Below are 16,442 nucleotides of genomic sequence, written 5' to 3'. Positions count from 1 at the left end.
GCGTTGAGGGCGGCGTGATCGTCCTCTGCCTAGAGCGGCAGTTCAGCTTTCTCCGGCCCCATGGTAGTGTATATAATAACAAATAATTATATTATATTATATTATATTATATTATTCATTCATTTTCTTGTCGGCTTAGTCCCTTTATTAATCCGGAGTTGCCACAGCAGAATGAACCGCCAACTTATCCAGCAAGTTTTTTGCCCTTCCAGCCGCAACTCATCTTTGGGAACCATTCACACACACATTCACGCACACACTCATACACTACGGACAATTTAGCCTACCCAATTCACCTGTACCGCATGTCTTTGCACTGTGGGGGAAACCCACGCGAAGGCAGGGAGAACATGCAAACTCCACACAGAAATGCCAACTGAGCCGAGGTTCGAACCAGCGACCCAGCAACATTCTTGCTGTGAGGCGACAGCACTACCTACTGCGCCACTGCCTCGCCCCTATATTATATTATATTATATTATATTATATTATATTATATTATATTATATTATATTATATTATATTATATTATATTATATTATATTATATTATTAGATTAATGGTAGCCTTCTGACTAACAAACAAAATATGTGTTTTGGCATGGCAGTCAATAAATAATTGCCACTGCCCTACCTTATGCAGCAACATCCTCCTTTTAGACCAGGCATTATAAGCATTGATGTTGTCTATGTTGTAAAGTCCTGTGGTTTTGTCACTTTTGATATGCAGCCAGGGGCCAGAAAATTTAAAATGAGTGGCACTAAATAGGGTGGACCTCAGTGCCTGCTCTTAAACTAAGTGTAGAATAGCTAATTTCTTATATTTTTGATTTCTGGTAATACAGTAATTTATTTATGTATCCAATCCTTTTTCTCTATAGTAAATAAATAAAAACGACCTATTTTATTGAATGCTGAAAAGAAGTTAAACCAGAATAATATATTATTATACCTGTCTCTCTTATTTGTCATGTATTACTTATTTCCTTGACTAGCAAATCGGAATAGTTCGCTGGCCAGCAGTTTTTGGTTTCGTTTTAAGAGCTGCTGCAAACTCATCAGTGCAAAGTGCGAAGTTGGACTGTTCCATTTTTGTGCGGAGGAGGACTTTAAATTTGGTTGACAAACTTACAATAACTAAAGTATTCTGTTAATCATCAATATTAATTTACATTAATATTTCGCAGTTTTTTCTTTGCTGCTATCTCCGTGCCTTGTCCAGCCTTCCCCAGCCTTACACACACTCCGCCCATGGATTTAATGTAGAAAACACTGGGAGTATGAAATGAATGAAGGTCAATATAATATATGCTCAATTTGTTGAAGCTGATGTGGAATATCTTGTGTTTATCTGTGGGTGTTCTGCCATTTCAGACCAGTCTGTTTGCGCATCTGCTCATCTCCGGTCTCCGTTAATGATCAGTTTACACACTTCAGTACAATAAAATTATTGCAATGCAGTTTGTATGCAAGTAATGAAGACTGACCGAAGCAAAACAAAATAATGATATCTGGGCAGTCGATTGGCGCATCTCTACAGCATTGTGTCCTTGGCCTGCTATGAAATTTATTGCGATTCGGCAGAAATGCGTCGCTCAATAAAAAACTGACACTGTGTCCGAAAGCAGGAATGATGGGATACGTTTACAGCCTGAAGTAATTCGTCTGTCTGCACTGAAAAAGTAAAGGCCGGACAATAACAGCCAATCAGAGGAGATTTTATTACACACACACACACACACACACACACACACACACACACACACACACACACACACACTGAGTTTTGAGACACATTGAGAGATTTCACTGCACTCTGCCACTGCCGGTTAGGAATAAATGAATTAATTACCATGTTTCAAAGAGCTCTTAATGACAAAATTAAATTAAAAGTGGCCTTATTCACTTGCATGATGAATATTTCTGGACTCATTCATTAAACGTTAATCAAAATATAACTTGTGTTGCTTAAGAAATACATTTGGAGGCATTTCAGGCCACTCAGAGCAGAAACATGTATTAATTTATATTAATTAAACAAAGATAAAATAATATTTATGTATAAAACACATAGTAAATTCATATTTATATATAGACTATACTATAAAATAAATATAAAAATACAGCATATACGTTAATAACACATTTAAAGAATGTACCCTTTATTACATACTTAATATTTGAAAGAAATATTACAGCAAATACTGTGAAAATGTCCTTTTTCTGTTACACATCACTTAAAAAATATTTGAGAAATGATCACAATTTCACTAGAGGTAACAATTTTACCTTCAACTGCAAACAGTATGCACAGTTTTTTACATTAATATAGAGTATACACTCACCGGCCACTTTATTAGGTACACCTTACTAGTACTGGGTTGGACCCCCTTTTGCCGTCAGAACTGCCTTAATCCTTTGTGACATACATTCAACAAGATACTGGAAATATTCCTCAGAGATTTTGCTCCAGATTGACTTGATAGCATCACGCAGTTGCTGCAGATTTGTCGGCTGCACATCCATGATGCTAATCTCCCATTCCACCACATCCCAAAGGTGCTTTATTGGATTGAGATCTAGTGACTGTGGAGGCCATTTGAGTACAGTGAACTCATTGTCATGTTCAAGAAACTAGTCTGAGATGATTCACGCTTTATGACATGGTGGGTTATCCTGCTGGAAGTAGCCATCAGAAGATGGGTGCACTGTGGTCATAAAGGAAAAGACATTGTCAGCAACAATACTCAGGTAGGCTGTGGCATTGACAATGGGCTCAATTGCCCATTGATGCTCAATTGGGCCCAAAGTCTGCCAAGAAAATATCCCGCACACCATTACACCACCAGCAGCCTAAAACTTTGATAAAAGGCAGGGTGGATCCATGCTTTCATGTTGTGGCAAATTCTGAGCCTACCATCTGAATGTCTTAGCAGAATTCGAGACTCAGCAGACCAGGCAACGTTTCTCCAGTCTTCAATTGTCTAATTTTGGTGAGCCTGTGTGAATTGTAGCCTCAGTTTCATATTCTTAGCTGACAGGAGTGGCACCCGGTGTGGTCTTCTGCTGCTGTAGCCAATCCACTTCAAGGTTGGAGGTGTTCAGAGTTGCTCTTCTGCAGACCTCGGTTGTAACGAGTCGTTATTTGAGTAACTGTTGCCTTTTTTATCATTTGGAACCAGTCTGGCCATTCTCCTCTGACCTCTGGGATCAACAAAGCATTTGCATCCACAGAACTTGTGCTCGCTGGATATTTTCTCTTTTTCAGACCATTCTCTGTAAACCCCAGTGATGGTTGTGCGTGCAAATCCCAGGAGATCAGAAATTTCGGAAATACTCAGACCAGCCAGTCTGGCACCAACAACCATGCCACGTTAAAAGTCTCTTAAATCACTTTTCTTCCCCATTCTGATGCTCAGTTTGAACTTCAGCAGTTCGTCTTGACCATGCCTACATGCCTCAATGACTTGAGTTGCTGCCATGTGATTGGCTGATTGGAAACCTGGACTGGTGTACCTAATAGTGACCAATGAGAGTATAATCCTAATGATAATAGTTACATATTATTATCAATATACATATGATACATTTAATCATATAAACTGATAATCCATTGATATTAACTCAAAAGAAGAAAACTTCATTAATGTATAAACTATTTAAGAGAGTGTGTTTGCTGAAGGAGCAAGTGCAAGCGTCTGTGGTGTGTAATAAACTCCATTAGCATAAGCCAAGAGAGACTGCAGCAGTTTAATCTCCTCAATGCAGACAGAAGCGTGAAGAAGACTGACACACACACAGACTGATGGCGCCCTCTGCTGGACACAATCTGTATGACACAACACACTGGCTATCGATTCAATGTCTTGATTTACTGTGTAAAAATTGATGTAGAACCTTCCTACACTGTAAATAAATGCTGGGTTCCACACAACACTCAACACAAATCGTGTAAGTTAACTTAATAGTTTATAAGAAGTTAGTTGGATTGAATGTAAACAGGAGCGGCACGTTGGCTCAGTGCTAAGCCAACGTAAGACAGTACAAAGGTTGCTGGTTCGAGTCCCATCTGGGCCAATTAGTTTTTCTTTGTGGAGTTTGCATGTTCTCCCTTTGTTGGTGTGGGTTTCCTCCAGGAGCTCCGGTTTCCCCCACAGTCCAATCACATGCGCTATAGGTGAATTGGGTAACCAAAACTAGCCTTAGTGTGTGTGTGAGAATGTGAGGGTGTATGGGTGTTTTCCAGTACTGGGTTGCGGCTGGAAGGGTATCTGCTGAGTAAAACATTTGTTGGAATAGTTAGACCCCTGATAAATAAGGGATTAAGCCAAAGAAAAATGATTGAACGAATGAGTGGATGAACATAAAACAATGAAGTTGTCCCACCAAATAACCTCAAGAATTATGTCGATTCAACTCATTTCAAACAAGTAGTTTGAACAAGCAGCAAAAGTCATTTTTTGAGTGTAAAAGTGAACTTCCACTACAATTAATTCTTATTTATTACTAACTTTATAATTAAGGATTATGGCTTCCTGAGATAATTTAAAGTGTTTCAGTCAAAATGTAAGTTAAAGATGTTTCCTATATGTAAATTACAATGAGCTACGTCCCGTTCTTCATATTGGAGAAAATTTTGCTGGAGAATATTATTCGTTTTTTTCTTACTCCAAAACAGATAATTTCATTTTATGGAAACTCAAATTGTTGGAGGCAATGTGGTTCACAGGACGCTAAGCATTTCCACATATTTTGGGGATGCCCTAACATTAGAAGTTTTAGGAGAGGGATACATAGCACTTTAGAAAATATCTTACATTTTTTCAATTGATTTTAGCGTTGAGGTACTTTATTTGGGTATGCTGTCAATGGACTCCTTGGACAGAAAAAACTATATCCTTGCTTCAATTAAAAAAGCCATTACTAGATGCTGGTATAAACCTAATCCACCACAAATGCAAGATGGGATTGATGTTTAGAAAAATATATTCATTATGGAGAAAATAACATACCGTGTACACAACCAAATAGGTATATTTGTTGACTTATGGTTTAAATGGATTAAGTACATTACTCCCATTCACCCTAATGTTTTTCTTCTATAGAATTTTAAGACTTATTTTTACTGGATATATTGTTTTCACCCCCCCCCCCCCCCCCTTTAATTCTTTATTCTCTTTTTTTGTTCTCTGTATATAGTTTTGATTAAGATAATGGAAAAAAAAGGCAAAGGGATATGTTCTGTTGCTGTTCTGAAGAAATTTGTCTTTCTTTCAAATGTCAACCTTGCAATGAAAAAAAAAAGTTTTCACCAAAATATGGAAACTGTTTCAGGGTTTTATGGGTAAGCAAGTATTTTACAGTAGTTTATAAATACTCAAAATGTCTCTGTCAGTTTTTATAAACTAAGTGCTTTGTGTGCCCAGAAAAGCGCTAAATAAATGTGAGGAATTATTATTATTATTAATGTATTTGATTTACCAAAGTCACACCAGTGGCAATTTCACATCTGTCACATCCATAACAAAGAGATTTAACATCCATAACAACACTTTTTCCTCATAAATGTGAAGATGTATGAAACAAAATAAAACCAATCATTTTTTGTTTTATAGAGAGCCAACTTATATCCTTTTGTTTATTATTGTTTCTTTTGGGTAGTGCAGTTTAATTCACAGAATTTTTACAAAGTATGTTGTCTACTGTAAATCCGCAGACTTTCTTTTTTTGTCACATCCATAACGCATGTTTATTTTCCTCATTTAAAGTACAAAACAAGTTTACAGATTGATAAATTTCTGGTCCCATAACTCTGTAGTTAGTTGTTCTGGAAAATAAAACCAAAAGTTTCAATATAATGTTAACATTTATTTCTATGCAAATTTATGTTTGGAGTTTTTACTTCAGATGTCACATCCATAATGCTGGAATTGCTCATATATATATATATATATATATATATATATATATATATATATATATATATATATATATATATATATATATATATATATAAAAATATATATATATATATATATATAAATAAATAAATAAATAAATAAATAAATATATATATATATATATATATATATATATATATATATATATATATATATATATATATATATATATATATATATATATATATATATATATATATAATCTTTTTTTTTAACTGTCTACAAGACAAACCACGGTTATCCAATGACTTGCCTAATTAATCTAGTTACGTCTTTAAATCACACTTTAAGCCAAACACTAGTTTCTTAATTGTCAGTTATTAAAGCTATTATGGTTAGAGATGTATTGAAAAAAAATCTTGTCTTCATTAAAAAAGCACTTGGAAAATATTCATTCATTCATTCTTTCATTTTCTTCAGCTTAGTCCCTTTATCAGGGGTCATCACAGCGGAATGAATCATAAACTATTCTGGCATATGTTTTACGCAGTGGATGCCCTTCCAGCCACAACCCAGAACTAGGAAACCCATACACTCTCGGATAAACACACACACACACATATACTACGGCCTATTGTGTGTTTCCAATTCACCTATTGCCCATTCCTTTGGACTGTGGGGGAAACCTCGGAGGAAACACACGCCTCCACAGGGAGAACATGCAAATTCCAGATAAAAATGCCAACTGGCCCAGCTGGGACTCGAACCAGAAACCTTCTTGCTGTGAGGCGACAGTGCTAACCACTGAGCCAACTTGCACCCACCCTTCACAGGAGGGCTAATAATTTTGAACTGTATTTACAGAAATACTATACAAAAGCATTTGAGAATCAATCCTGAATTGAGCAATTGAAAAAAAAAAAACAATAATGGAATTTCAGTTTTTCAACCCAGGCCTATTCAGCGACTGCATAAACATGTACATGGAAGAAATGTAAGCATGAATATGGATGTGAACATGGCAAGTCAGTACGCGCTGAGCCTGTGCCAGTTTCTGATGGTGTGCTGCCAGTGTGAACAGACTGTGTGTGTGTTTCAGAAAGGAACAGACGCTGGTTATTAAATTCTGCTGGCAGCTCTTGACTTCGGGAAGTTTAAGTTCATCGATCTGATTCACTAACTATGTCTAACAGAGTCCCGCTCGCACAAAAACTCTCACACACACACACACACACACAATGTTTTTGGATGTTTGTTGAATAACAAATAACTGTTATGGTTCAACGGCCACAAATCACCTCCGAAAAACAAAACTCAATTGTTTTTGTTCTGATTGTTGATTTTAAAACTTGACTTAAGTATGGAAAGTATTCAGACGCCCCTAAAGTTTTCACTCTTGTTATATTGCAGCCATTTGCTAAAATCATTTAAGTTAATGTCTTCATATTAATGTACACACAGCACCGCATATTGACAGAAAAACACAGAACTGTTGACATTTTTGCAGATCTACTAAAAAAAAAAAAATTAAATAAATATCAAATGATCCTAAGTATTCAGAGCCTTTGCACAGCATCTAATACAGCCATGAGTCTTTTTGGGAAAGATCCAACAAGACTGGCAACAATCTGTGACTGTTCTTGAATGGTCTAGCGAGAGCCCTGACTGAAACTCTATTAAGCATCTCTGGAAAAGCCTAAAAATGACTGTCCACTAACATTTACCATCCAACCTGACAGAACTGCAAGGAGGAATGACAAAAGATCCCCAAATCCAGGTGTGAAAAACTTAAAAACTTCCCAAAAAGACGAAAAATGCTGTATTAAATCAAAAGTAAACACTGAGCAAAGGGTCTGGGTGAAAATTTTAAGGGGGTCTGAATACTTTTCGTACCCACTGTTTGTGTGTATGTATAATATTTTACAATTATTGGTAGTAGTAGTAACAATGTTTACAATTTTATAATAAGTTGTTATATTTAAAGATAATATTTCTGATAAAAATACTGTATAATATATACACATACATATATTTCGGAAGCATTACTAATATTTGCATAGACATACAGTTAAAAACAATATTATTAGCCCTCCTGCGAAATGTTTATTATTTTAAAAATATTTCATAAATTATGTTTAAAAAAAGCAAGGACATTTTTTTTCACAATATTTCCTATAATATTTCTATTTTATGTCTCGTTTCTTTTAGTTTGGCTTGAATAAAAGCCGTTTTTCTATTTTTACGAGTATAAAAAAATATTATTTATATATATTATTACCCCCTTGAGAAATGATATATTTTAATTACAGTTCAAAACATTGTTGTCCAATGATTTGCCTAATAAACCCAGTTGACCCAATATTAGCATTTTGCAAACTATATAGAAAAATATTATGTACTTGCATTGTAATAAATACAAAAATAAATGATATTAAATAAATAATTAAGTTATTGCAAATAATCTATTGAAACTATCAATAAAATGTGTTAAAAATATAAAAATATATGTAAAAAATACTTAAGAAATCTTTGAAAAAAGATTTTAAATTTTATTAATTTAAAAATTAATTTTGCCCTCAACTTCATATAGTTATAGGCTTATGGACCATTTTTACATGATTGTTATGACACATTTAACGGTCATCAGCATCTTAAATCCTTAAAATGAATTAATATTTAGAATTAAAAATTAAATGCTAAGTGACAAGACTTTAGTCTAAGCAAAGTGAGACATTACTGTCCTAATTAAATATTTAAAAATCAAGGCATGATCATATTTTATTTTGGTAAAATAAGCGTAATCTAGAAGCTGTTGTCTTTCATCTAAGCCACTTCTGATATCAAATAATCAATTAGAAGTCAGGTTATTATTTGATGTTTCTAAAACTTGGATAGACGACAAGACTTGTCAGGTAATGAATATAGTTTAGAATGCAATACATTAGTTTAAAACATCTTGTGACTTGAAAGTATAAACAGTGTTGAACTGACGTTGCACCGGTGTATCCTCTCTTGCAGCTGCAGATGAAGGCGTTTCCTATGGGTTTACAGACTCCGCCGTTTTGGCACGGGTTCGGCATACAAACGCTGATCTCGGTCTCGCAGCGCCCTCCGGTGTGCAGAGCGCTGCAACTGCAGGAGAAACCTGGGAGAGAGGAAAAAAAACAACAGACAGGCAAAGCTGAGGACAATCACACAGACACACGCCGCTGGGAAATCGCCTGGAAAATGTCAGTGGGTAAACAGTGCGCTGGCTTTATCAGGTCTACACACAAAAACAAACAAACAGACAAACACACACACGTCTGCCAGACACTCCTGCGCAGACGACCTTTACAAAGAGGAGGCGTTCGACACAACAACTCCCACAACACACTCCTGCTCCATTCAGAAGAGAGAACGAGAGAGAGAGAGAGAGAGAGAGAGAGAGAGAGAGAGAGAGAGAGAGAGAGAGAGAGAGAGAGAGAGAGAGAGAGAGAGAGAGAGAGAGAGAGAGAGAGAGAGATACTAAAAGACAGAAAAAGAGAGACGACTACAACTTTACTACAGCAGGATGAGTGGAGAAGAGATTAGAATTGAGAATAATAAACTAGACTGGAGCAGAATAGAATAAAGTTAAAAATAAATCAACAGGACAGAAAATATTAATATAGATGAGACTAAAGTGGACAAAATAGAATAAAATAGAATAGAATGTAGTAGAATAGAAAGATATAATAGAATAGAAAAGAAGAGAATGATAGAATGGAGGGATATAATAAAATAGAATAAAAGGATATAATAGAATGGAATATAATAGAAAGATAGAACCAGAATACAATAGACGAGAAGGATAGAACAGAATATAATAGATGAGGATGAGAATAGAAGCATAGAATAGTATAGAAGAGAGGGATATAGGAAAATAGAATAGAAGGACAGAATAGAATAGATTAGAAGAGAAGGATAGAAGAGAATAGAAAAGAATGACAGAATAGAATAGATGAGAATATAATAGAATACAATAGATGAGAATAAAATAGAAGAATATAATACAATAGAATAGAAGGATAGAACAGAACAGAATAGAATAGATGAGAACAGAAGGACAAAATAGTATAGAAGTGAAGGATAGAAGAAAATAAAATAGAAGGACAGAATAGAATAGAAGGGCAGGAGAGAATAGAATAAATGAGAAAAGAATAGAAGGATAGAAGAGAATAGAATAGATGAGAATAGAATAAAATATAAGGATATAATACAATAGAAGGATAGAATAGAATAGAAGGATAAAATAAAATAGAATAGAATAGATGAGAACAGAATAGAATTGACAAGACTAGAATAGAAGGATAGAATAGAATAAATTAGAATAGAAGGATGGGAAAGAATAGAATAGAATACAAAAGAATATAATATAATACATGAGAATATAATAGAATACATGATAATAGAATAGAATAGGTTATGAATAGGATAAAGTTACTAAAATATAAAAGGATAGCAATTGAACAGAATCAAATAGAGTAGAATAGAAGATCACAGAATAAAATAGAGTGGAATAAAGTAGAATAAATTAGGATAAAGTTACATAAACATAAAACAATAGGAAATTACCAGAATTTAATAGAATAGGGAAGGATAGAATAGAACAGAGTTTATGACAATAAAAGACAAGAAAGAAAAGAATTGAATAAAGCTGAAAATAAAACAACAGGACACAGAATAGAGAAGAATAGAAGGTGATAAAAGAAATAGAAAAGAACAATAAAGTCGAACAAAACAAAAGAGAACAGAGTAGAAAAGAGCAGATTAGAGGAGAGATTGGGGAATAGATAAGGACAGAATATGAATGAAAAAAGTTACAGAACAAAATGGAGGAGAGAAAATAGAAGCACACATAACATAATAGAAATGAATGGATGAGAAAAGAAAGACAAAATGACAACACAGAGTAGAAGAGGATAGAAAAGAACAGAATAAAGTTAAACAAAATAATAGAATAGAATAAAATAAAGAGGATAGAATAGAAGAGAAAAGAATAGAATATAAAAGAATAAAGTTGAACAAAACAATAAGACAGAGTAGAATAGAAGAGGATAGAATAGAGGCGGTTCATTCCGATGTGGTGACCTCTGTATATAAAGACTAAGATGATGGAGAATGAATGAATGAATAGAATAAAACAGAATAGCAGAAAATAAAAGAAGACAGAGTAGAGTAGAACAGAAGAGGACTGAATAGAATAGAAGAGAACAGAACAGAACACAATAGTGGAAAGTAGAAGAGGACAGAGTAGAGTAGAACAGAAGAGGACTGAATAGAATAGAAGAGAACAGAACAGAACACAATAGTGGAAAGTAGAAGAGGACAGAGTAGAGTAGAACAGAAGAGGACTGAATAGAATAGAAGAGAACAGAACAGAACACAATAGTGGAAAGTAGAAGAGGACAGAGTAGAGTAGAGAAGAATAGAATAGAGCAGAGGAGAATTAACAATCACAATAGAATAAAGTCGAATAGAAATGGACAGAATAAAATAGAATTGAATGAAGCTGAACACAAAACAACAGGAGAGAACACAGAGTAAAAGATAATAGAAGAGGACAGCAAAGAACAGAACAGAACAGAATTAAACAGAGTAGAATGTGGTTACGCAAAACAACAGGATAAAACAGAATAGAATAGTATAGAATAGAAGATGATTGAATAGAATAGAACAATAAAGTTAAACTAAACAACAGGAGAGAACAGAGTAGAATTGAGCGGTGGAGAATAGAAGAGGACAAAATAGAAATGAGTAGAGTTACAGAAAAGAAAAGAGTTGAGAGAATTGAATTAAATGGATGAGAACAGAAAGAATAAGAGACAACACAACAAGACAAATGTGATATAAAATAACAAAAAAAACAATAGAATAGAGGATAGAATAGAGGAAAGAATAGAGAATAGAAAAGAGAATAGAATAGAATAGAGGATAGAACAGAATAGAGGAAAGAATAGAGGATAGAAAAGAGAATAGAATAGAGGATAGAAGTGAATAGAATAGACTAGAATAGAGTTGAACAAAACAATATAATATAGACGAGACTAGAAGGAAATAGTAAACAATAGAATAAAGTTGAAAAAAACAAACAATAAGACAGAATAGAATAAACGAGACCAGGAGAAAGAAAAGAATAGAATAAAGTTAAACAAAACATGAAAGAATAAGAATAGAATACAATAAAATAGAATAAAGTTCTAAACATAAAACAACAGGACAAAACAGATTAGAGTAGATGAGAACCGAACAATAAGATAAAAAAAGGATAAACAAAAAAAAAGAGATTAGATGAGGAAAGTAGGACACAAAAACAGGACAAAATATAAAAACTAAAGAAAAGAGAGAAGAGGAAAGAGGAAAGAAGAGCAGGAGAAAGCAGGCGACGAGAACAGAAGCTGATCTGAGATTTCCTAGAGAGCATGTGGAAATCAGAGGCTGATTTAATCATCATAATTGCTCATTTGGTCTCCGTCAGACTGGGTGGATGTGAATTAGAGCTTCACTCAGCACACAGAAGCTGAGCTGATCTGACTTAAGCCAAAACTGAGCAAAAGCTTATTAACCAGAGTAATTACATCACCCAAGCAGATTAACCAGAGAGTAATTGAAGCAACCAGCAGGATTAATTATAACATTAAGAAGAATCGTGTTCGCAGGCCTAAAACCTGCCATTTCAGGAGGGTTTGGATAGGCCAGTTGCAATAATCAATATATCGACTTAATGCACAATACACTGACATAACATGACTATTATACATTACTCATCATGACTGTAAAGTAATTTTACATTCTACACCTCCCCTGTTAAAGTTTAGATTAGGACATTTACTTTAAGCATCAAATTACTGTACAAAATTAAAATAACATTAAAGGGATAGTTCACGCAAAAATTTGAATTTACTTACTATTTACTAAGTGGTTCCAAGCCTATACGAGTTCTTTCTTTCTTCTGTTGAACACAAAAGACAATATTTCCAAAGAAAGCTGAAAACCTGTAAGCATTGACTTCTACAGGTGGAAAAACAAATCCTCAAAATTTACAGGTTTTCAACATTTTTCAGGACATCTTCTTTTTTGTTCAACAGAAGAACAAAACTCAAAAAAAAAAAATAAATAAATAAAATAAAAACACACATTGAAAGTGTTAATATCTACTTAGCATTATTAGGCTTTTTCTTGTATAATAATTCTATAATCAGTGGCTTACACAGAATAGAATAGAGTAGAATAAAATAGAAGGGAAAAGAAGAGAACATAATAGAACAAAAGATGACAGAACAGAACAGAATAGGACAGAATAAAATAGAGTAGATAAGAACAGGAGAGGACAGAATAGAATATAAGAGTAAAGGAGGATAGAAGAGGACATAACAGAATACAATGGAATAGAATAGAGAATAGAAGAGGACAGAACAGAATACGTAAGAATAGAAGAGGACAGAATAGACGTGGACAGAATAAAGTAAAGGAGAATAGAAGAGGACAGAATACAACAGAAGAGGACATAATATATTTAAAGAGGACAGAATAGAATAGAATAGAGGAGGACAGAATAGAATAGAGCAGACAAGAACAGAATAGAGGACATAGGAATAGGACATAATACAACAGAAGAGGACAATAGTATAGAAGAGAACCGAATAGAATAGAGTACAGGGGAATAGAAGTGGATAGAACAGAACAGATGATAGAATAGAGAATAGATGATAGAATAGAATAGAGTAGATAAAAACAGGAGAGGGAAGAAAAAACATAATAGAGTAGAGGAGAATAGAAGAGGACATAACAGAATAACAAGGAATAGAATAGATCAGGGCAGAACAGAATAGATAAGAATAGAAGAGGACGGAATAGAAAAGATGAGGACATAATATATTTGAAAAGGACAGAATAGAATAGAGGAGGACAGGATAGAACAGAACAAAGGATATAAGAATATGACAGAATACAACAGAAGAGGACAGAATAGAATAGAGTAGATAAGAATAGGACAGGTAAAATAGAAGAGGACAGGATAGAATAGAATAGAACAGGACAGGATAAAAGAGGATAGAAGAGAATAGAAAAAGACAGAATAAAATAGAAGAGGACAAAACAGACTAGCATAGATAAGAATTGAAGAGGATAAAATAGATTAGAGAAGAATAAAAAAGGACAGAACGGAACAGAAGAGGACAATATAATTAAAGAGGACAGAACAGAGTAGAATAAAATAGAATAGAGGACAGAATAGAACAGGGTAGATAAGAACAGGACAGAATAGAATAGATGACAGAATAGAATAGAACATAATAGAAGAGGGCAGAATAATATAAAGTTCAGGAAAATAGAAGTGGACAGAATAGAATAGAAGAGGTCAGAACAGAATAGATTAGAGGCGAATAGAAGAGGACAGAATACAATATAGTAGATAAGAACAGGACAGAATAAAATAGTAGAGGACAGAATAAACCAGAATAGAATAGAGAACAGAACGGAATACAATAAAAGAGAGGAGGATAGAAGAGGAAAGAACAGACTAGAATAGATATGAATAGAAGAGGACAGAATAGAATAGAAGTGGACATATTATAATTGAAGAGGACAGAATAGAGTAGGGTAGATACAAATAGGACAGAATAGAATAGGTTAGATAGGAATAGGACAGAATAGAATAGATGACAGAAAAGAATTGAAGTGAGGAGATACTAATAGGACATAATTAAAGAGAAGAGGACAGAATAGAATAGAAGGGGACAGAACAGAATAGATTAGAATAGAATAGAGTAGAATAGAATATAGTAAAATAGAATAGATGAAAATAGAATAGATAATAATAAAAGAGGAAGGAACAGAATAGAAGAAGACAGGACCATAGAAGAGGACAGAACAGAATAGTATATATAAGAATAGAAGACAGAGGAGAATAGAAATGAACAGAAAACAACAGAACAGAATAAAGTAGAGAGGAATAGCAGAAAAAAAGCACAGATGGAATAGAAATTAATGGATGAGAAAAAAAGTTGAGAACATGTTCTTTTAAAATGTCCTTAAAAGAATCATAATATCACTCTCATTTCTGTGACAATACATCGTGCAGCAGAAATTCTTTATCAAGACCTGGAGACCCAGAATCTCACCTCCAGATGGCAGGCTGATGCAGGTGGCGCCGTTGAGGCAGGGCTGAGCGACACATGCGTCAGGATACAGAACACATCCCAGTTTGAGATCTGTCAATCCCACCACTTCCGCATAGGGACTGCGTTTGTTCTGCAGCGGCAGTTCGTTATCATTGAGCACCACTGAGTCTAGACATCCCTGGAATCCATTGGTGACTCTCGGACCCTTCATCTCCGTCAAGCTCCGGGCATCTGGAGGCAACACCTGTGCTCCGAAATAAATGGACAGATCTGCTTCTAAAGGCCGGAATTTGGCTGTGGTCAGTCGCCGCTCCACATACATATCGTCTAAAGAGAGGCTGCTGTAGTTTCCTCGCAGCTCCAGGACCACATGGTGCCAGTTCCCGTCATTTACTAACCGGCCAGAGATCCCGATGCTCCTGGGACTGTTCCCACAATCCAATTGGAACCACAGCTTTCCCTCTTCAATCTGTCAATCAAACGCAGATAAAGTGTATATTGAACAACGGAAAGCCAAAACTTACGTAAATATAGCCAGTATAGTATTCCTTATCCCAAAACAGGCTTAAAAAAGTTTATTTTAATTGATTAATCGAAAGCAATTGCAATACGTATGTTACTACGCTTGTTTAGTTTGTTCTAAATCAAAGGTCTCAAAGTCAGTTCCTGGAGGGCCGCAGTTTTGCACAGTTTTGCTCCTACCCTAATCAAACACAGCTGATCCAACTAATCAAGGTGTTCAAGACTACTAGTGACTATTAAGCAGGCGTGGGATGGAGGTGGTTGAAAATAAAATCTGCAGAGCTGTGGTTCTCCAGGAATTGAGTTTGAGACCACTGTTCTAGATGCTCCTGGAACTGTTTTCACATGAAATTCACTGGAACCACAGCTTTCCCTCTTCAATCTGCCAATCAAACGTAAATATAGTCTATATTGAACAACGGAAAGGCAAATTTAAATACTGAGCTTATTCTACAAAGTGGACGTGCCCTTGTTTTGTGATTGTTTTAGTACTTCCAATTCAGTTGCCTATAGGAGAAATGACTAAAAATAGCAAATGGCAGAAAACGATCAAAGTACTTGCTCTACAAACAGGTGTGGTCATGACTGTATATAAAAAAGGAGAAAACTATAATAAGATAACATCAGTTTGCAACATTAAGCAGCAGAACTAGTCGTTTTTTAATCTCTAAAAATCAATGAAAGTAAATGAGACTGAAAGTCTGGAGCCAAAACGATTTTAAAAAGAAAAAACCCAAATCAAAAGCGATTGTGATGTGCTTGTTAGTAAAGCTTGCTCTAGTTTGCAGTTCTAGCTTGTTCCACATGCTTCTGGGGCTGTTCTCACAATCCAACTGGAACCACAGCTTTCCCTCTTTGATCTGTCAATCAAATGAAGA

At 34.7% G+C, this 16,442-nt stretch overlaps 1 protein-coding gene across 6 annotated transcripts in view; it reads right to left on the bottom strand.

The window, feature by feature from the left end:
* Positions 1-16,442, bottom strand: part of fat3a (FAT atypical cadherin 3a) — a 330,154-nt gene that overhangs the window by 33,104 nt on the left and 280,608 nt on the right. For 5 of the 6 annotated variants that reach the window (XM_087283200.1, XM_087283201.1, XM_087283203.1 and 2 more), the window contains 2 exons: positions 15,043-15,511; positions 8,891-9,044 (listed from right to left, as the gene is read on the bottom strand). The exons of the other annotated variant lie outside the window; for it this stretch is intronic. In XM_087283200.1, coding sequence (XP_087139326.1) covers positions 8,891-9,044; positions 15,043-15,511 — 623 coding nt within the window. The remainder of the gene's footprint in view (positions 1-8,890; positions 9,045-15,042; positions 15,512-16,442) is intronic. 6 annotated transcript variants of the gene reach the window in all.

The sequence above is a fragment of the Danio rerio genome, chromosome 15 (genome assembly GCF_052040795.2).
Source record: "Danio rerio strain M-AB ecotype USA chromosome 15, GRCz13ab, whole genome shotgun sequence".
Taxonomy (NCBI): domain Eukaryota; kingdom Metazoa; phylum Chordata; class Actinopteri; order Cypriniformes; family Danionidae; genus Danio; species Danio rerio.
Note: the sequence above shows the minus strand (reverse complement) of the source record. Positions and strands in the feature narration are given on the sequence as shown.